Source organism: Callithrix jacchus, chromosome 12, assembly GCF_049354715.1.
Source record: "Callithrix jacchus isolate 240 chromosome 12, calJac240_pri, whole genome shotgun sequence".
NCBI lineage: Eukaryota > Metazoa > Chordata > Mammalia > Primates > Cebidae > Callithrix > Callithrix jacchus.
In genome coordinates, this window is record NC_133513.1 from 2739244 (window position 1) to 2758174 (window position 18931).

An 18931-nucleotide genomic window follows, 5' to 3' on the forward strand; every position below is an offset into this window, starting at 1 on the left:
TCATTTTTGAGAGTGGCTCACTTCGTCACCCAGTGGTGCGATCTCAGCTCACTGCAATCTCTGCCTTCCAGGTTCAAGCAGTTCTCCTGCCTCAGCTTCCTGAGTAGCTGGGATTACAGGTGCGTGCCACTACACCTGGCTAATTTTATTTATTTATTTATTTATTTCCTTTTTTTTTTTTTTTTTTTTTTTTTTGAGACAGAGTTTTACTCTTGTTGCCCAGGCTGGAGTACAGTGGCATGAACTTGTCTCGCAGCAACCTCTGCCTCCCGGGTTCAAGCAGTCCTCCCTTCTCAGCCTCCTGTATAGCTGGGATTACAGGCATACACCATCATGCCCAGCTGATTTTGTGTTTTTAGTAGCAATGGGGTTTCTTCATGTTGGTGAGGCTGGTCTCAAACTTCTGACCTCAGGTGATCTGCCTGTGGCCGGCCATTATATTTATTTTTAATTAATTAATTTTTTTGACATGGGTCTCTGTCACTCAGGTTGTAGTATAGTGGTGTGATTACAGCTCACTGCTTTTGGTCTCAAAGGGTCCTCCTGCTCACTCCTGTAATCCCAGCACTTTGGGAGGCTGAGGTGGGTGGATCACCGGAGATCAGGAGTTCAAGACCATCCTGGCCAACATGGTGAAACCCTGTCTCTACTAAAAATAAAAAATTAACCGGGCATGATGGTGCATGCCTGTGTTTCCAGCTACTTGGGAGGCTGAGGAAGGAAAATCGCTTGAACGCAGGAGGCAGAGGTTGTAGTGAGCTGAGACTGTGCCACTGTCCTCTAGCCTGGGCAATAGAGCGAGACTGTCTCAAAAAAAAAAAAACCCCAAAACCTAACTCCTTTGTCAGTCTTTTGAGTAGCTGGGACTTACAGGCATGCACCACCATACCTGGTTAATTTTTGTATTTTTGTAGAGACGGGTTTCACTTTGTTGCCCAGGGTGGTCTTGAACTCCTTGGTTCAGGTGATCCACCCACCTGGGCCTCTCAAAGTACTGGCATTCCAAGCGTGAGCCACCGCACTCGACCCGAATTGTGTTTTATAAGTAATGTCTCTGCTAGAGACAGTTGGGACTTCCAGCATCAGACCCCTGCCTCCACACTGCCCTCTCCCGGGCCTTGCAGCAGTGAGGTATGGGGGCCTCGCAGTTCCCTTCCCGCGTGGTGCCCACTGACTGCTGGTGCACTCTCTTTCAGGCCAACGAGGTGACGGACAGCGCGTACATGGGCTCCGAGAGCACCTACAGTGAGTGTGAGACCTTCACGGATGAGGACACCAGCACCCTGGTGCACCCTGAGCTGCAACCGGAAGGGGACGCAGACAGCGCTGGTGGCTCGGCAGTGCCCTCCGAGTGCCTGGATGTCATGGAGGAGCCCGACCATGGTGCCCTGCTGCTGCTCCCGGGCAGGTCTGTACCTCACCATGGGCCTCCTGGAGAGGCTGTTGGGATGTGGCACCCTGTGGAGGTGTCTCATGGGCAGACAGGGGTCTTGGAGGAGTGCGTGCTGTTTGGTATCCATTACGTGGGGGTGGGGCTTGGCCCTTCAGTAGCTCCTGACTGTTAAAAACGTGGGCTTTGAATGAAGAGACCACCCAAACACACCTTATTTGAGCAACATGGCTGTTTATTCACCTGGGTGCAAGTGGGCTAAGGCTGAGAAGGGCGTTAGCAAAGGGCACTAGGTTAGGAGTTGGTTTTATAGGTTTGGGGTGGGTGCCGGAAAGTTACAGAGCAGGATCAGTTACAGTGGTGGGCTTAGGGCCAGGGGTGTATGTTACCATAAGTTTAGTTACAATGGTGGGTGGGATAAGAGTAGTTAAGATGGTAGGGTGGGGTGGGGTGAGGAATATTCACATTATCATAACAACACTTAAAATGGCAGGGTGGGGTAAGGGGAAGCTTCTGTCCAGTCAGGTGTGTGTGGTGGGGTGCGGGTGGGAGGTGATCCTCTGAGGCAGGCAGAACTTTAGACTTTGTGGGTCCCGGCTTGCACGTGGAGGCCTGACTGACCTTCCTGGGAGGAGCCTCCACCACCCTGCCCTGTCCTGGCCGACTTCCCTCTCAGAATGACTGGCTTTAAATGTTGCTCAGCACCTTTAGCTGTAGATAGAAATTAGAGGAGAAATGAATGTCTCAGCAAGGTTTTGGAGCCCGATCACCTTTGAAGCACCCTGAGGAGGATGTTTTCTCTCTCCCTGTCCCCTGCCCTCAGGATTTCTGTAGCCCCCAGATTGAGTTATTGGGCCTGGAGTGGAGGGAAGAGCAGTCTGGAAGAAGGTCAAATCAGGGAGGTGTAGGGTGGCTCACCTGAATCAGCGTTGTAGGTGTTGCCATGTGCTCCTGGGAAGGCCCACGAAACCATGCTTAAGTATAGGTGTAAGCCAAAAAGCCCCTCAACCAACTGGTGGACCCCTGTCTCAGACTCAGGCATTCCTCAGTAAATCTGAAAATCTAGTTCAGGCTATGATTTTGGTTGAGGAGTTCAGGCACGCCTTGTTAGGTCCCGTCCCTTTGGAATTCAGGCCGAGCCGACCAGCACTCGCATTAAACAGAGTCTGACAAAGTGGACTTTCCTGTAGCAGCAGCAGCACCTTTCAGCCTGGCTCCAGTGGAACGTCGCATGACAGGTGGCAGGCCCTGAAAGAAATCAAAGTATTTTACCCCAAAATATATTTCTTTGACATAACAGCCCTACATGACTGTCTCTTGTGGGGAAAGTGTGCACTCTGTAGGGAATCTCCTCCCTTCCGGTCTTTTCCCTGCCGCGGGAGGGAGTCTGGCACCTTCTCAGGTCTGCTGCCTGCCACCTGGGGGCCTCCACAGCCCCTTATCTTCAGCACAGGCATTCCTTTCTATAGAGTCTAAGTCTTTAGATAGTAACTCTTTCAAACAATTGCCAATCAGAAAATTTTTGCACCTGCTTCTGACCTGGAAGCCCTCCTGTCGGCTTCTTAGAGCTGCCCCACGCTTCCTCACTGAACTAACATGCCTCTTACGTGCGTGATGGATGCCTTGTATCTCCCCACGATGAACAAAACCAAGCTGGAGCCGGATCCCCAAGGACACATGTTCTCAGGGTTTCCTGGGCCTGACTCACGGGCTTAGTCACCCATATTCGGCTCAGAATACATCCCTTCAAAAAAGAAAAATTTTTTTTTTTTTTGAGACAGAGTCTTACTCTATCGCAGAGGCTGGAGTGCAGTGGTGCGGTCTCGGTTCATGGCATCCTCCACCTCCCAGGTTCAAGCGATTCTCCTGCCTCAGCCTCCCGAGTAGCTGGGACTACAGCCGCCTGCCACCACACCCGGCTAATTTTTGTATTTTTAGTAGAGATGCGGGTTCACCATCTTGGCCAGGCTGATCTTGAACTGCTGACCTCGTGATCCCCTGCCTCGGCCTCCCAAAGTGTTGGGATTGCAGGTGTGAGCCACTGCGCCTGGCCTCTCTTCAAATATTTTAGAGTTTAAGTCTTTTTGCCAACATAATATACCCACAAGTAAGTGCCCATGTTGTAAGTGCACAAAGAGCAGGTTTTTCAAACTGACCATTCCCAGGGGCCCGTTCTCAGGCAAGAAAAAACCCCCTGCACCAACGGCCCTCCTAGGCTCCCAGGCTCCTGCCGGCAGACAGCTCTCCAGCGGCCCTGCGTCTTCCTTCAGCGCCCTCACACGCTGAGGCCCTTCTTGTGCCTGGCTTCTTCCACTTGCTCTTGTGCTTGTGGATTCAGCCCTACTTTTGCTCATCCCTGTAAACTGTTTACTTTTATCAGTATAAAATTGCATGAAGATGCTGTGACTTTGAAATTTATTCTCCTGTTGACGGCAATGAGTAGTTTACTGTTTTTGGTTTTGAGGGTGAAGCTGCTGTAGGAATTCCATGTCTTTTGGGATATGCTACGGCCCTAAGTGTTGTGCTGGAGTGAGCATAGAAAGTCAACACCAAGACAAAAGTATGCCAAATTGCAGGGTCTTTATTGCTGGCGGCCACGGAGGACTCACGTCTGTCCAACCCGTGGCCCCAAAAGGAGGGTGTCAAGACCTTTCATGCCCTTAAACCACCTCCTGGGCGGGGGTGGGGGCGAGGGGCTTTGGACATTCCGAGGGCCAGTGGGCTTTGGACATTCTGTAAACCACCTCCTGTAAGGGTGGTGAAGGTGAGGGGCTTTGGGCATTCCGAGGGCCAGTGGGCTTTGGACATTCTGTAAACCACCTCCTGGGTGGGGGTGAAGGTGAGGGGCTTTGGACATTCCGAGGGCCAGTGGGCTTTGGACATTCTGTAAACCACCTCCTGGGCGGGGGTGAAGGCGAGGGGCTTTGGACATTCCAAGGGCCAGTGGGCTTTGGACATTCTGTAAACCACCTCCTGCAAGGGTGGTGAAGGTGAGGGGCTTCGGGCATTCCGAGGGCCAGTGGGCTTTGGACATTCTGTAAACCACCTCCTGCAAGGGTGGTGAAGGTGAGGGGCTTCGGGCATTCCGAGGGCCAGTGGGCTTTGGACATTCTATAAACCACCTCCTGGGTGGGGGTGAAGGTGAGGGGCTTCGGACATTCCGAGGGCCAGTGGGCTTTGGACATTCTGTAAACCACCTCCTGGGTGGGGGTGAAGGTGAGGGGCTTCGGACATTCCGAGGGCCAGTGGGCTTTGGACATTCTGTAAACCACCTCCTGGGTGGGGGTGAGGGTGAGGGGCTTCGGGCATTCCGAGGGCCAGTGGGCTTTGGACATTCTGTAAACCACCTCCTGGGTGGGGGTGAAGGTGAGGGGCTTCGGGCATTCCGAGGGCCAGTGGGCTTTGGACATTCTGTAAACCACCTCCTGGGTGGGGGTGAAGGTGAGGGGCTTTGGACATTCCGAGGGCCAGTGGGCTTTGGACATTCTGTAAACCACCTCCTGCGGGTGTGGTGAAGGTGAGGGGCTTTGGACATTCCAAGGGCCAGTGGGCTTTGGACATTCTGTAAACCACCTCCTGGGTGGGGGTGAAGGTGAGGGGCTTTGGACATTCCGAGGGCCAGTGGGCTTTGGACATTCTGTAAACCACCTCCTGCGGGTGTGGTGAAGGTGAGGGGCTTTGGACATTCCAAGGGCCAGTGGGCTTTGGACATTCTGTAAACCACCTCCTGCAAGGGTGGTGAAGGTGAGGGGCTTTGGACATTCCGAGGGCCAGTGGGCTTTGGACATTCTGTAAACCACCTCCTGGGTGGGGGTGAAGGTGAGGGGCTTCGGGCATTCCGAGGGCCAGTGGGCTTTGGACATTCTATAAACCACCTCCTGGGTGGGGGTGAAGGTGAGGGGCTTCGGGCATTCCGAGGGCCAGTGGGCTTTGGACATTCTGTAAACCACCTCCTGGGTGGGGGTGAGGGTGAGGGGCTTTGGACATTCTGTAAACCACCTCCTGGGTGGGGGTGAGGGTGAGGGGCTTCGGACATTCCGAGGGCCAGTGGGCTTTGGACATTCTGTAAACCACCTCCTGGGTGGGGGTGAGGGTGAGGGGCTTCGGGCATTCCGAGGGCCAGTGGGCTTTGGACATTCTGTAAATCACCTCCTGGGTGGGGGTGAGGGTGAGGGGCTTCGGGCATTCTGAGGGCCAGTGGGCTTTGGACATTCTGTAAACCACCTCCTGGGTGGGGGTGAAGGTGAGGGGCTTCGGGCATTCCGAGGGCCAGTGGGCTTTGGACATTCTGTAAACCACCTCCTGGGTGGGGGTGAGGGTGAGGGGCTTCGGGCATTCCGAGGGCCAGTGGGCTTTGGACATTCTGTAAACCACCTCCTGGGTGGGGGTGAGGGTGAGGGGCTTCGGGCATTCCGAGGGCCAGTGGGCTTTGGACATTCTGTAAACCACCTCCTGGGTGGGGGTGAGGGTGAGGGGCTTCGGACATTCCGAGGGCCAGTGGGCTTTGGACATTCTGTAAACCACCTCCTGGGTGGGGGTGAAGGTGAGGGGCTTCGGGCATTCCGAGGGCCAGTGGGCTTTGGACATTCTGTAAACCACCTCCTGGGTGGGGGTGAGGGTGAGGGGCTTCGGACATTCCGATGGTTACTGAAGTGGTTCACAGAAGTCAAGATAAGCGTTAGTTTACACACTGCCTGGGTAGGGTGGAAATCACAGGCCTTAGTTACTTATTACAAGTCGCAGGGGCCAAGATGGCGTGGGTTTGGGCTGCTTGCCTGTCACATCAGGGTTACAGAGAGCAGTTTCCACAGAAAGGCGAGGTATGGTTGAGGTGTGCAGTTTTATGGGGCTTTTACCATGTCACATAAGCAGGATGGTCATCGGGAGCTCGTCCCTCCAGCCTAGCTTCTTACTTGCGCTTCCTGGGTGACTAATAAGGTGTGCCCCTTTCCTTAGGGTTGGGAGCTCCTCTGCTGGCTGGCTGATTGCAGGGGTCTGCGGACTTTCTCTCTAGAAGACTTGCAGGCCACATGGCCCCCATGGCAACTGCTCAGCCCTGCTGTTGTGATGCAGAAGCAGCCACAGGCATGTGGGTCAGTGTCCTCGTGAAACCATTTTGAGAAACAGGCCGTGGCGGGATTTGGCTTTGCCCCCGGTCTATTGGGTCCCCTGTGTTTTTCTCACTGATTATAGGAGTCCTTTAGGTATGTGTCCTTCATGAGGTGTGTGTATCACAGATGCTTTTTCTTTTACTCTGCGGGTCTCTCTTTCACCTTTTGAGGAACAGATGTTTTTAATTTTACTATGGTCCAGTTCATCCATTTTTCTTTTGTTTAGCACTTTTGTGGCCCACCTAAGAAATCTTTGCTTACCGCAGTCACCACGATGTTTACTTATGCTTCCCTTTAAAAGTGTTACTGTTTGGCCGGGCGCGGTGGCTCAAGCCTGTAATCCCAGCACTTTGGGAGGCCGAGGCGGGTGGATCACGAGGTCAACAGATCGAGACCATCCTGGTCAACATGGTGAAACCCCGTCTCTACTAAAAATTACAAAAAATTAGCTGGGCACGGTGGCGCGTGCCTGTAATCCCAGCTACTCAGGAGGCTGAGGCAGGAGAATTGCCTGAACCCAGGGGGCGGAGGTTGCAGTGAGCCGAGATTGCGCCATTGCACTCCAGCCTGGGTAACGAGAGCGAAACTCCGTCTCAAAAAAAAAAAAAAAAAGTGTTACTGTTTTATCTTCATACTCAGATCCGTGATCACTACGTAACTTTTTTGTTTTGTTTTGAGGCAGTCTTGCTCTGTTGCCCAGGCTGGAGTGCAGTGGCACGATCTTGGCTCACTGCAACCTCCACCTTCCGGGTTCAAGTGATTTTCCTCCCTCAGCCTCCTGAGTAGCTGGGACTACTTGCACCCGCCACCAGGCCTGGCTAATTTTTTGGGTTTTTGGTAGAGATGGGGTTTCGCCGTCTTGGCCGGGCTGGTCTCAAACTGCCGACCTTAAGTGATCCGCCCTCCTTGGCCTCCCAAACTTCTGGGATTACAGGTGTGAGTCGCCACACCCGGCCCCGCCTAGCTAATTTTTTTTTTGGTAGAGACAGGGTCTTGACATGTTGCCCAGGGTGGTCTTGAACACCTGGGCTCCAGGAATCTGCCCACCTCACGATCCCAAAGTGCTGGGATTGCAGGTGTGTATTTTCTTACTAGTTTTTAAGAAGTAAATTTGCCAGGCAAGGTGGCTCACGCCTGTAATTCTAGCACTTTGGGAGGCCAAGGCAGGCAGATTCTGAGGTCAGGAGTTCGAGACCAACCTGGCCAATTTGGTGAAACCCCGTCTCTACTAAAAATATAAAAATTTAGTGGGCGGGGTGACGGGAGCCTGTAATCCCAGCTACTTGGGAGGCTAAGGCAGGAGAATCGCTGGAACCTGGGAGGCAGAAGTTGCAGCGAACCGAGATCGTGCCATTGCACTCTAGCCTGGGAGATAGAGTGAGACTTCATCTGAAAAAAAAGAAAAGTATAACTCTTTTAGAGGACACACATTTTCAAAACCTCATTGGTGGCTGGATCTGATTGCTAGCTAGTGTTGCCCACATTCTGTGGACCTTGCGTGGAAAGCACGTTGGACCTCTATGCACTGAACATCCAGTTTATTTATTCAAAAAATTCTTTTTGAGATCAAGTCTCACTTTGACTCCCAGTCTGGAGTGCAGTGACATGATCTCGGCTCACTGCAACCTTCTCCTCCCAGAGAATTGCTACTCTCCTGCCTCAGCCTTCCAAGTAACTGGGACTACAGGCACCAGCCACCACGCCTGGCTAAATTATTTTAGTATTTTTTGTAGAAACTGGGTTTCGCTATGTTAGCCAGGCTGGTCTTGAACTCATGATCTCGTGATCTGGCCGCCTCAGCCTCCCAAAGTGCTGGGATTACAGGCGTGACCCACCGTGCCCTGCCTAATATCTGCTTTATATAGCCTCTGCCATGTGGCATGGGCCTCATGATCCCCAGCGTGACCTTCCATGAGGGCCTCCTCTGTTCCTGTCAAGCATCAGGATAAACTGTCCTGAGAAGAGCAGATGGGGTGGTGAGCAGTGCTGAGCCCCTTGTCATTGCTTTTGAGGGAGGAGCAGGCTTCACCCTTGTTGGCTCCGGGGAGGCGGGGAAAGGCCTCCTGGCCAATGGACCAGTGTGTGCTTTCCTCTCGCTGATTCTCCTCCCCTCAGAGGGCAGTTTTCTGTGATAGCATCTGAGCCTGTTGGTAAAACAAGCAATCAGAAGAAACAGAAAATAGAGCTGGGCGCGCTGGCTCACGCCTGTAATCCCAACACTTTGGGAGGTTGAGGCGGGTGGATCACCCAAGATTGCGCCTGGGCAACGAGAGCGAAACTTTGTCTCAAAAAAAAAAAAAAAGTACAGAAAATAGAGTCTTCCTGTAATGTAGCCTAATTTTAGAAGGGGACTGATGCAGACAGGTAGCTGCCGCCTTGAAGCCTAAAAAATACAGGTACGGCTGTGCCCCATTGCCCCCAGCTGCTATGTTTTCCAGAGCGTGGCTGTGGAGGAGTCACTCCCTTCAGAAGGAGGATGGGTACTTGGAATCCCCTTCCTTTTCCCAGTGGGAATTTGCTGTTAAGCTTTAGATGAAAGCAGAAGTTTGAACTCCCTCGCCCAGTGGTTGTGTGAGGACAGTAGCTCCCTAAAGAAGAGGCAAAGGTGCTTGAACCCAGGTGTTGGTCTGTGTCGACCTGTGCTGTCCCGCGTGGGGCTGCGGAACTCGTGATGTGGGAGAGCACGCTTGCTGCAGAGTGAGGAGTGTGAAGAGGCTGGAATTTTTTAAACGACTGCAGGTTGAGCTATGTAAAATTTTTGGGGCCAGGTGCAGTGGCTCACACCTGTAATCTCAGCACTTTGGGAGGCCAAGGCAGGCGGATCACGAGGTCAGGAGTTCAAGACCAGCCTGGCCAAGATGGTGAAACTTTGTCTCTACTAAAAGTACAAAAATTAGCTGGGCATGGTGGCACGCACCTGTAGTCCCAGCTACTTGGGAGGCTGAGGCAGGAGAGTTGCTTGAACCCAGAAGGCGGAGGTTGCAGTGAGCCGAGATCGTGCCATTGCACTCCAGCCTGGGCAACAACAGCGAAACTCCATTTAAAAAAAAAAAAAAAAAAAATTTGTTATAATCTATTTCACCTGTTCTTTCCTTTTTTTTTTTTTCCCTTGAGACAGGGCCTTGCTCTGTCGCCCAGGCTGGAGTGCACTGGTTCCATCACTGCTCACTGCAGCCTCCACCTCCCAGGCTCCAGCGATCCTCCCACTTCAGCCTCTTGGGTACCTGGGACTACAGACATGTGCCGCCATTTAAAATGGTGTTTTTTGGCTGATTTTAAATTCCTTTTGTGCAGATGAGGCCTTCCTCTGTTGCCCAGGCTGGTCTCGAACTTCTGAACTCAAGTCATTTGCTTGCCTTGGCCTCCCAAAGTGCTGGGATTATAGGCGTGAGGCACCATGCCCAGCCGCCTTTTTTCTTTTTTCTTTGAGACAGAGTCTTGCTCTGTCTCCAGGCTGGATACAGTGGCTCAATCTAGGCTCACTGCAACCTCCGCCTCCTGGGTTCAGGCAATACTCCTGCCTCAGCCTCCCGAGTAGCTGGGATTACAGGCACGCGCCACCACACCCAGCTCATTTTTTGTATTTTTAGTAGAGACGGGGTTTCACCATGTTGGCCAGGATGGTCTTGATCTCTTGACCTCGTGATCCGCCTGCCTCGGCCTCCCAAGTGCTGGGATTACAAGTGTTAGCCACTGCACCCAGCCCTGCTTTTTTTCTTTAAGGTGGTTCCCAGGACTCAGCTGTGACTTGTATAGCACACCCTCTGCAAAGTACCTTCCACACCCTCAACTCAGGGGTGTCCATGGCCTTCAGTGAGAAGACATCATTTCTGTTTTCCTTTGCAGGCCCTACCCGCGTGGCCAGTCTGTCATCACGGTGATCGGGGGCGAGGAGCACTTTGAGGACTACGGTGAAGGCAGTGAGGCAGAGCTGGCCCCAGAGACCCTGTGCAATGGGCAGCTCGGCTGCAGTGACCCCACTTTCCTCACGCCCAGGTAATGCCACCTTGTGCTGGTGCAGACTCCTTTCCCCCCTCTTCCCGTGGTTAGTTATCAGAAGTTTCCCTTTTTGGTTCGTACATTGGTAAGAGAGAACTTCCTTTTCTTGATGTAACGTGATTAAATAAACCATATTCAAAAATTTTAAATTTATACCTGGATGAAAGTTGGGTGAAGTTCCTCTGGTTCAGCTACATCCCCAGATCACTCCAAATCTCTGAGGCCTCAGCGGAACCTTGGTATAGAGCTGTGTTCGGACACTCAGCTTGCGGGTTCCTTAGCTGTGAGCAGTGGATCACATCGTGGTGTGTGCAGGCGTTTGAGGGAGGTCTTGAGATCACAAGTCAGTCTTTGGATTCATTTCCTTACAAATACCTGACATCCCCAAACTGGAAAGCTGTGGCTTCGAATAAATAGAAGCATGACATCCGGCAGCCGAGAAGCCTGCTCACAGGTGTCCAGAGTGACTCTAGGGAGTACAGAGTCCTCTTGGTTTGGATCCAAACATGGGGTCTGGGCACCCACATCTGAGGGCTTGGGGCCCCCGAGTTAGGGGTCATCCCTCAAGGACACTCCTGACTTCAGAAGACCCCTGCCTGGCTGATGGCGCTGTCACTTCAATCCCCTCTCCCCTTTGCTACGGGGTTCTTGTTCTCCCTCTTTGCCAGCAGTCAAGGCTTAGTCTCTTTGTCTCTCTATTTTTTTTTTGAGACGGAGTCTCGACCTTTTGCCTGGTCTAGAGTGCAGTGGTGTGATCTTGGCTTGCTGCAACCTCTACCTCCTGGGCTCAAGCGATTCTCCTGCCTCAGCCTCCCGAGTAGTTGGGATTACAGGCGCCCACCACCATGCCCTGCTTATTTTTTGTACTTTTAGTAGAAATTGGGTTTCATTTTGTTGGCCAGGATGGTGTCAAACTTCTGACCTCGTGATCCTCCCACCGTGGCCTCCCAAAGCACTGGGATTACAGATGTGAGCCACCGTGCCTGGCTGAGGCCGCCTCTTTAAGCAGCCGCAAGAGTCTTTCCTTGCCCACTGCCCACCCGCTGTTACTGAGGCCCAGAGGCCCAGGGAAGGTGGGTGGAGGGCAGTGCAGGAGGGGCCACTTTTGTGCCGAGCACCTTGTCTGCCCATAGGGTCCCCCTCTATTCCCCATATGCCCTCCCCAAAGCCGCCCTTCAGTCCTGGGTGTGGGGACCCTGCACAGGTATCCTATGTGCTGGTTGGTCCCGGCGAGCGCCCTGGGAGAGTTGTGCGTGTGTGAGGCATCGCAGGTGGTCCTCAGAGGCACTTTCCTCTCCCAGCGCATGTGGTGTCGAGACCAGGGCCAGAGCACTGGGCGTTTCTGAACTGCGTGTCCCTGTGCTTGGTAGTCACCTCTTCCTCCAGTGTTTAGTTGGTCCCTGTCTCCTGTCAGTGTTCTCACTGTTGCCTGCTGAAGCTGTGGTGTCTGCCACGTTGTATGTTCACTTTCCGCCTTTCTTAACTTGAGCTTCCGAATGGTTTCCCATAGTCCCCGGGTCCCAGTGCCCGAGATGAGGCTGCCTTTGCTTTTTTGCCTTCCCATCACCCTCTGCCAGTGCCCAAGAAGCCTGCGGAGGTGCAGTCACAGGGAGGGTAAGCGCACCACCATGAAATAGAACACTGAGTTGTTTTTTTTTTTTTTTTTAAAGACGGGGTTTCACCATGTTGGTCAGCCTGGTCTTTTTTTTTTTTTTTTTTTGAGGTAGAGGTTGCAGCACTGCCAACCTCAGGTGATTCAACCACCTTGGTCTCCAAAGTGCTTGGATTACAGGCATGAGCCACCACGCCCAGCCAGAACACTGAGTTTTAACACAGGTCTTTTTTTTTGGAGACAGGATCTCACTGTATTGCCCAGGCTGCAGTGGCATAAGCGCCACTCACTGCAGCTTCAACCTCCCTGGGCTCACATGATCCTCCCATCTCAGCCTCCTGAGTAGCTGGGACTACAGGTGTGAGCTACCACGCCAGGCTAATTTTCGTATTTTTTTGTAGAGACAGGGTCTCACTGTTGCCCAGGTTGGTCTCAACCTCCTGAGCTCAAGTGATCCACCCACCTGGGTCTCCCACATTGCTGGAATTACCAGCATGAGCTGCCTGCCGTGCCCTACCTTAATGCATATCTTAAAAATCACACAGCTGTTGTAGATGTACCATTCATGCGTAGCTTTGCTAGAGGTGGTTTCTGGAGTGATTATAAACAGCACTCTGAGCACGAGTGTACCTGGGGGCATGCTTTGCCGCCACATTCACATGCTTTTGCCAAAAGAGAAAGCAGTGTGGTTGTTTACCTTCTTGTTAAAGAAGGGTTTTTGATTTTCGAGGAAGCTCTCGGGCTGCTCCTGCGTTGTTCTGGGTGCCTGACCCAGAGGAGCAGGTGTGTTCAGGGCCCCCCTGTTGCTCCGGCTGGTGCCTGTCCTGGGTGCCTGGAGGCAGCTGAGGGTTGTGGGCTCACTGCATTCTAAAGGCAAGAGCCAGAACAGTCCACAGCTCATTCTCTCACCATGTGCTTTTGTTCCGCACCGTGTCCTTCCTGTCCTGTTCTGTCCTGTTCTCAGCCCCTCGTGCAGAGTCACAGATGGCCCCATGGGTCCCCACCCTCTCCTGAACGGATGCTTCTGTCTCTCTAGCACTGACCCTCTTGCCGCAAAGCTGCACAGCATCCTCACTGATGAGGCGTTTGAGTTTTACTGTAGCCAGTGCCACAAACAAATCAACCGCCTTGAGGATCTTTCCGCCCGCCTGAGTGATCTTGAAATGAATAGGTAACTGACCAGTGCCTGGCCTTGCTGTCTGTTTTCAGGGTGTGGGGGAAACACACAGCCTGGTGATGCCCACAGCCCCCCTAGGGCCTGACCGGACTCCAGTGCTTCCTGAGGCCTGGCCTGGTTGCCCCGAGGCGACCAGGAGACACTCAGGCCTCGGGACTCTCCCTACGACCCTGCCTCCTTCCCTGCCCACCGTGGGCCACCAGGGCGCCGCCTCCTTCCCTGCCCGCCATGGGCTCCCTGGCGTGCCATGGGCCACCCGGGCTGGCATCCTCTTCTGCATGCCGTGGGCAGCCAAGGCCCCGCCTCCTCTCATGCATGCAGTGGGCCGCCTGGCTCGCCTCCTCCCCTGCATGCCGTGGGCCACCCGGGCTGGCATCCTCTCCTGCATGCCGTGGGCAGCCAGGGCCCCTCCTCCTCTCATGCTTGCGCAGCCCAGGCCGCTGCTTGTCTTGGTGGGAGGGTGATCAGTCTTTGCAAGCTGTACTGTCTGTTCCGTGTCTGAAGGAGGATACTTTCTACATTTTACTAGAAGATTTCTTTCATTGAGCTCATGAGACAGTTGGGAAAGGTAAAGATTTGGCCTTTAAGAACAGATGTGTAAACAGCTTTCAGGAATGTTAGTTCAAGTGGGGTTTTGTATACTCACAGTGAGCGTGTCAGGGAGCTCCATCCCTGTGTGTCGGCAGGGCAGCTCCTGTGGCTGGCTCCCCACCGCTAACCTCCAGTCACAGAAGACATTTTTGGGTGGTTTGCAGATATTGATGTGCCCGTTAGGGATCTTGTTGATTTCGCTTGCGGTAAAGCCTTTGGGGAAACCCCTGGGTAGGCAGCTCTCAAGGAGGGTCTGGAGAAGCGACGGGCCACTTTGGACTTCTCCACAGCAGCCACAGCCTAGCAGAGGAGGTGAGTGAGCAGGCAGGCTCATGCTGGAGATCTGGGCCAGCTTCCTGAAGAACAGGCCTTGGCCTATTGGGAGGGTTTGTAAAGGTGAGCTATCCTGATAGCTCCAGCGTGTTTAGGGGTCCATGTGAAACTGCTGACCTGTCTTGAGCCTGCTCCTGCCCCCAGGGGACTTCTGCCGAGGCCTTGGTGGTGGGCGCTCACTGCTCACAGCCTCATTGAGGCTTCTGTCCTGCCTCTAGTTCCATTCCCAGAGCAACTTAACTCTTCTTATGTTCCTTGAAATGCTTCAAAACACAGGGCCTCCAGCTAGTGCCCATTCAGATGGGAGGGTCGGGGTGGCACCCAGCCCTCATGGCCATTCTGGAGCACCAGGGAGTCTTGGCAGCATGAGGAGAAAGTGGAAATGCTCTTTGAAGAGGGCCTTCCTGGGAGACTTGAGGCCTTCCAGAATCTGGTGATGATTACAAAGATCTGCCACCCTCTATTTTAGGGGAAATCAGTTTGGGTTTGCTGTACGTGTGTTCAGCTGGGGGTTGAGGGCCCGAGAATAAAGGCTCAGCCTGGTTGGTGAGGGACCATTTGTTCTTCCCACACAGAGACGTGCTCTCCCACCCACTGATAAGTTGAGTTCAAGCCTGTCATCTCCGTGTGTGAAAGTAAACCTGAAGACTCAGGTCTCATCTCTCATTCTCTGAAGATTTTTGACATAGAAGTGAGTTATTCCCGCACTGAGAACTAGTTCCAAGATTGCCATGGTCACCTCTACTGGGCTTTGTGGGGGCAAAGAAGGGACTAGGGTGTAGCTAAGGACAACCAGCAAGTCCTGTGGTGCCTCATGTCCAGGTTCTACCGCCCTTTTTCCTGAGACTCAGTGAAGTGGGCCAGACACAATGGCTCACACCTGTAATCCCAGCACTTTAGGAGGCTGAAGCAGGCAGATCGCTTGAGGCCCGGAGTTTGAGACCAGCCTGGCCAACATGGCAAAACTATGTCTCTATTAAAAATAGAAAAATTAGCCAGGCATGATGGTGCAGGCCTGTAGTTCCAGCTGCTTGGGAGGCTGAGATGGGAGGTTCACTTGAACCCAGGAGGTAGAGGCTGCTGTGAGCCAAGAGTGCACCACTGCACTCCAGCCTGGGCAACAGAGCCAAACTCTAACTGGAAAAAAAAACTACCAAGTGGTTAACATGCTATTCAATTCAACACAATCAGGACACACAACTGCCAGTCAGAAAGGTCTCCCGGTAACACTCAGTGGAGGAGATGTGAATCTTGCCTTTTGGTTTCCATGGAATTTCCTGAGAGTAAACTTACTTGGTCATGCTTTGTGAGTGACAAGAGGCGAGTTAGTCCAGCTCACCTCTGGAAGCTTTGATGTTGGATAGTGTCCAGTGGTGACCCTCAAACAGGCCCACAGCTGTTGCATTTTCCAGGTATCCTGGCGCCTCTAAAAACACTCCCTTTTGTAGAAAGTAAGAAGTGTGGGCTGGGCACGGTGGCTCAAGCCTGTAATCCCAGCACTTTGGGAGGCCGAGGCGGGTGAATCACGAGGTCAAGAGATCGAGACCATCCTGGTCAACATGGTGAAACCCTGTCTCTACTAAAAATACAAAAAAATTAGCTGGGCAGGGTGGTGCGTGCCTGTAATCCCAGCTACTCAGGAGGCTGAGGCAGGAGAATTGCCTGAACCCAGGAGGCGGAGGTTGTGGTGAGCCGAGATCGCGCCATTGCACTCCAGCCTGGGTAACGAGAGCGAAACTCCGTCTCAAAAAAAAAAAAGAAGTGTGCTGTGCCTGGAGGTTTACGTTCAAACTGTAAATGCTGCTGGGCTGCCGGCCCAGGCCTGAGAGTCAGTAATAAATTGAATGATGAGTCTGTCCTGTCCTGTTAGTTCTAGGCAGTCTCAGTAATAATAGGATAAAGCTAGATTTCTATTAAGGCTGGGCAGGGCAGCTCACACCTGTCATCCCAACGCTTTTGGAGGCCAAGGTGGTCAGATCACTTGAACCCAGGAGTTCTAGACCAGCCTGGCCAACATGGCAAAACCCCATCTCTACTAAAAATACAAAAATTAGCTAGGCAGGGTGGCACATGCCTGTAATTCCAGCTACTAAGTGGCTCAGGCACGAGAATCACTTGAATCTAGGAGGTGGACGTTGCAGTGAGCCAAGATGGCAGCACTGCACTCCAGGCTGGGCAACACAGACTCCTTCTGAAAAAGAAAACGTTTTTTAAAAAACAGAGCTGTATTAAAATATATATTATTAGCCTCCAGTCAGGAAAGGACAGTTACACAGTAATTTGAACAGGGAAAGTTTAATACAAAGAATGAGCTGGGTGTGGTGGTGCCCGTCTGTTATCCCAGTGCTTTGGGAGGCTGAGGCGGGAGGATCACATGACTGGGAGGTAGAGGCTGCAGTGAGCTGTGGTTGCACCACTGCATTTCAGCCTGGGCAACAGAGTGAGACCCCGTCTCTAAAAAAAGATAATAATATAAACAAACGGCCGGGTGCAGTGGCTCACGCCTGTAAGCCCAGCACTTTGGGAGGCTGATGCCCGTGGATCACGAGGTCAGGAGATCGAGACCATCCTGGCTAACACAGTGAAAACCCGCCTCTACTAAAAATATAAAAAATTAGCCAGATGGTGGCTTGTGCCTGTAATCCCAGCTACTCAGGAGGCTGAGGCAGAAGAATCGCTTGAACCCTGGAGTCAGAGGTTACAGTGAGCCAAGACGGTGCTGCTGCACTCCAGCCTGCGCGACAAAGCAAGAATCTGTCTCAAAAAAATAATAAAAGGCCGGGCGTGGTGGCTCACACCTGTAGTCCAAGCACTTTGGAGGCCAAGGTGGCCAGATCACCTGAGATCGGGAGTTCAAGACCAGCCTGGCCAACATGGTGAAACCCCGTCTTTAAAAAAATAAAAAGAAATTTAAAATAATAATAATACAAACAAAGAAAAAAAAATAAAAATCATTAGGGAAAGAAAATGACTTTCACAGCCATTTGGAGTAATGAGGCACTGGCTAGGATGAGTAAAAGAACTCTGCAGAGCATAGGGACACCAGCCACAGGTGCAGCCACCGGGTCCCCCAGCTGTAGCCTCGGCCACCCAGGGCTGAGGTCTGTGGTGGGCAAGACCCCTGTGCTGTCCAGGCTTCTGGAGAATCTGCCTCCTGGCTGCCAGGAAAGCTTTTCTCTTGCAGGACACTTGGCAGAGGCACCCACTAGAGCACAGCTACCTGAGGAGTCTGGCTACTGGCTGCAGTGGGCAGGACGCTCCTGGAGTGGGCGCCAGGGAGGCTGCATGTGTTGGAGGGCCGTGCAGCAAGTGGTCAGATCCAGGAGGCAAACTGCTTCCTGCTATGTTGGTTTCATGGCTCCCTCTGCTACACGGAGGAAGAACCTGCTAAGGGCCCAGCTCTGCTAATACCGGGCAGGTAAAAAGGATGGACTTGGAGCTGAGGGGCCCTACATTAACAGCTGGCACAGGAGCTGACTCCTTCAGATTTTTCTCCCTGACCAGAAAGGAAATCATAAATGTTCTTCAGACGAGTAAACTGAAGAGAGATGTGGCTTTTGAGTTTCAGGACCATGCTGGTTCGTAGGCCCCAGGGGACGTGTGTCTTCTTGCAGGCTGAGGCTAGTAGTTTAGCGGCTAGATTGGAAATTACAACTATGGACCTCAGAAATGAGAGAGAAGGTAAGTTTGGCCCATGTGCCACTGCAGATGTTTAAATCAGACAGATGATGTGTGCTTGGCTACATTTCCTGCCCTGAAATGGCAGTGGGAAAAGTTTCCAAACTGATGCCCGGGCAGGTGCTCTGAGCGTGACGCATCAGTGCCAAGCTTGAAGCCAGAGGCAAACTATCCTGTTAGGGCGGGATATCCCTGTTAGGGCGGGGCCTGGGTCACTTCTCACATGGGGGCCTCCAAAGGCCAAGTGTCTGGGGGTAATTTGGCTTCAGAAGCATTGGGACAGGGTGGCCAGCTGGCAGGACCAGGTGTGGCGCTGGCCCCTCGATTGCGGTCTGGAGTGGCTGCATCTGGAAGCCTCTTTGGGGGCCGGAGTAATGAGAGGTGCGCGGCCTCACCCGGTACCGCCCATGTCCTTGCTGTCTTGCTGAGTGAGCGTTTGTGCATGGGCTTGCCTGGGGGGCCCTGCATGCCAGGAGCGCCACTGAAAGACCGCCCGCCCTGTATGTCCACGGCCTGAGTTTCCTGCTTCCTCCTGCTCCTCTCTAACACTGTTTTCCTGTTTATTTTGTTTCCTGCAGTCCGACAAAGCGGCTCTCCAGCAAGAAGGTGGCCAGGTAGGTGGGTCTCCGGTTCCTACTAAAAAACGTTCTTCTGAAGTGGATTATTAATCATAGTTTAAAAAAAAAAAAAAATTTTTAGAAAATGTTATTTTCCATGGAATTTTTTAAACTCCTGCAAGTTACTTTTCATGGCTTTGGGCTGAAGGTATCCTGAGAGGGGTGTTGGGAAAGGGGTTTCCAGGGCTCTGAGTTTGGACCCGGATTTGTGACCAGGAGGTAGGTGTCAGAAGCTTTTGGTGCTGGGCCTGTTCTGTGCTCACTGCAAGATCTGGAAGGGGCCAGGTTTCCAAATGTCTGCTCTAGGTTGGCTCTGACTGGCCAGACCCAGTGAGGAACCTGGCTTCTCAGAGCTGGGTCTGGGCAGCTCCCCAAGGTGAGTTGAAGGTAGGGGGTGGGCCTGACTCCAATTCCTAAAGACCA

The 18931-nt window shown here is 52.7% G+C and overlaps 1 protein-coding gene across 4 annotated transcripts in view; it reads left to right on the forward strand.

The window, feature by feature from the left end:
- Window positions 1-18931, forward strand: part of RAB11FIP3 (RAB11 family interacting protein 3) — a 98254-nt gene that overhangs the window by 57933 nt on the left and 21390 nt on the right. For 2 of the 4 annotated variants that reach the window (XM_035266334.3, XM_035266335.3), the window contains exons 4-7: window positions 1197-1408; window positions 10348-10497; window positions 13149-13283; window positions 18470-18505. In XM_035266334.3, coding sequence (XP_035122225.2) covers window positions 1197-1408; window positions 10348-10497; window positions 13149-13283; window positions 18470-18505 — 533 coding nt within the window. The remainder of the gene's footprint in view (window positions 1-1196; window positions 1409-10347; window positions 10498-13148; window positions 13284-18469; window positions 18506-18931) is intronic. The other 2 variants (XM_035266336.3, XM_035266337.3) reach the window with 1 other exon arrangement.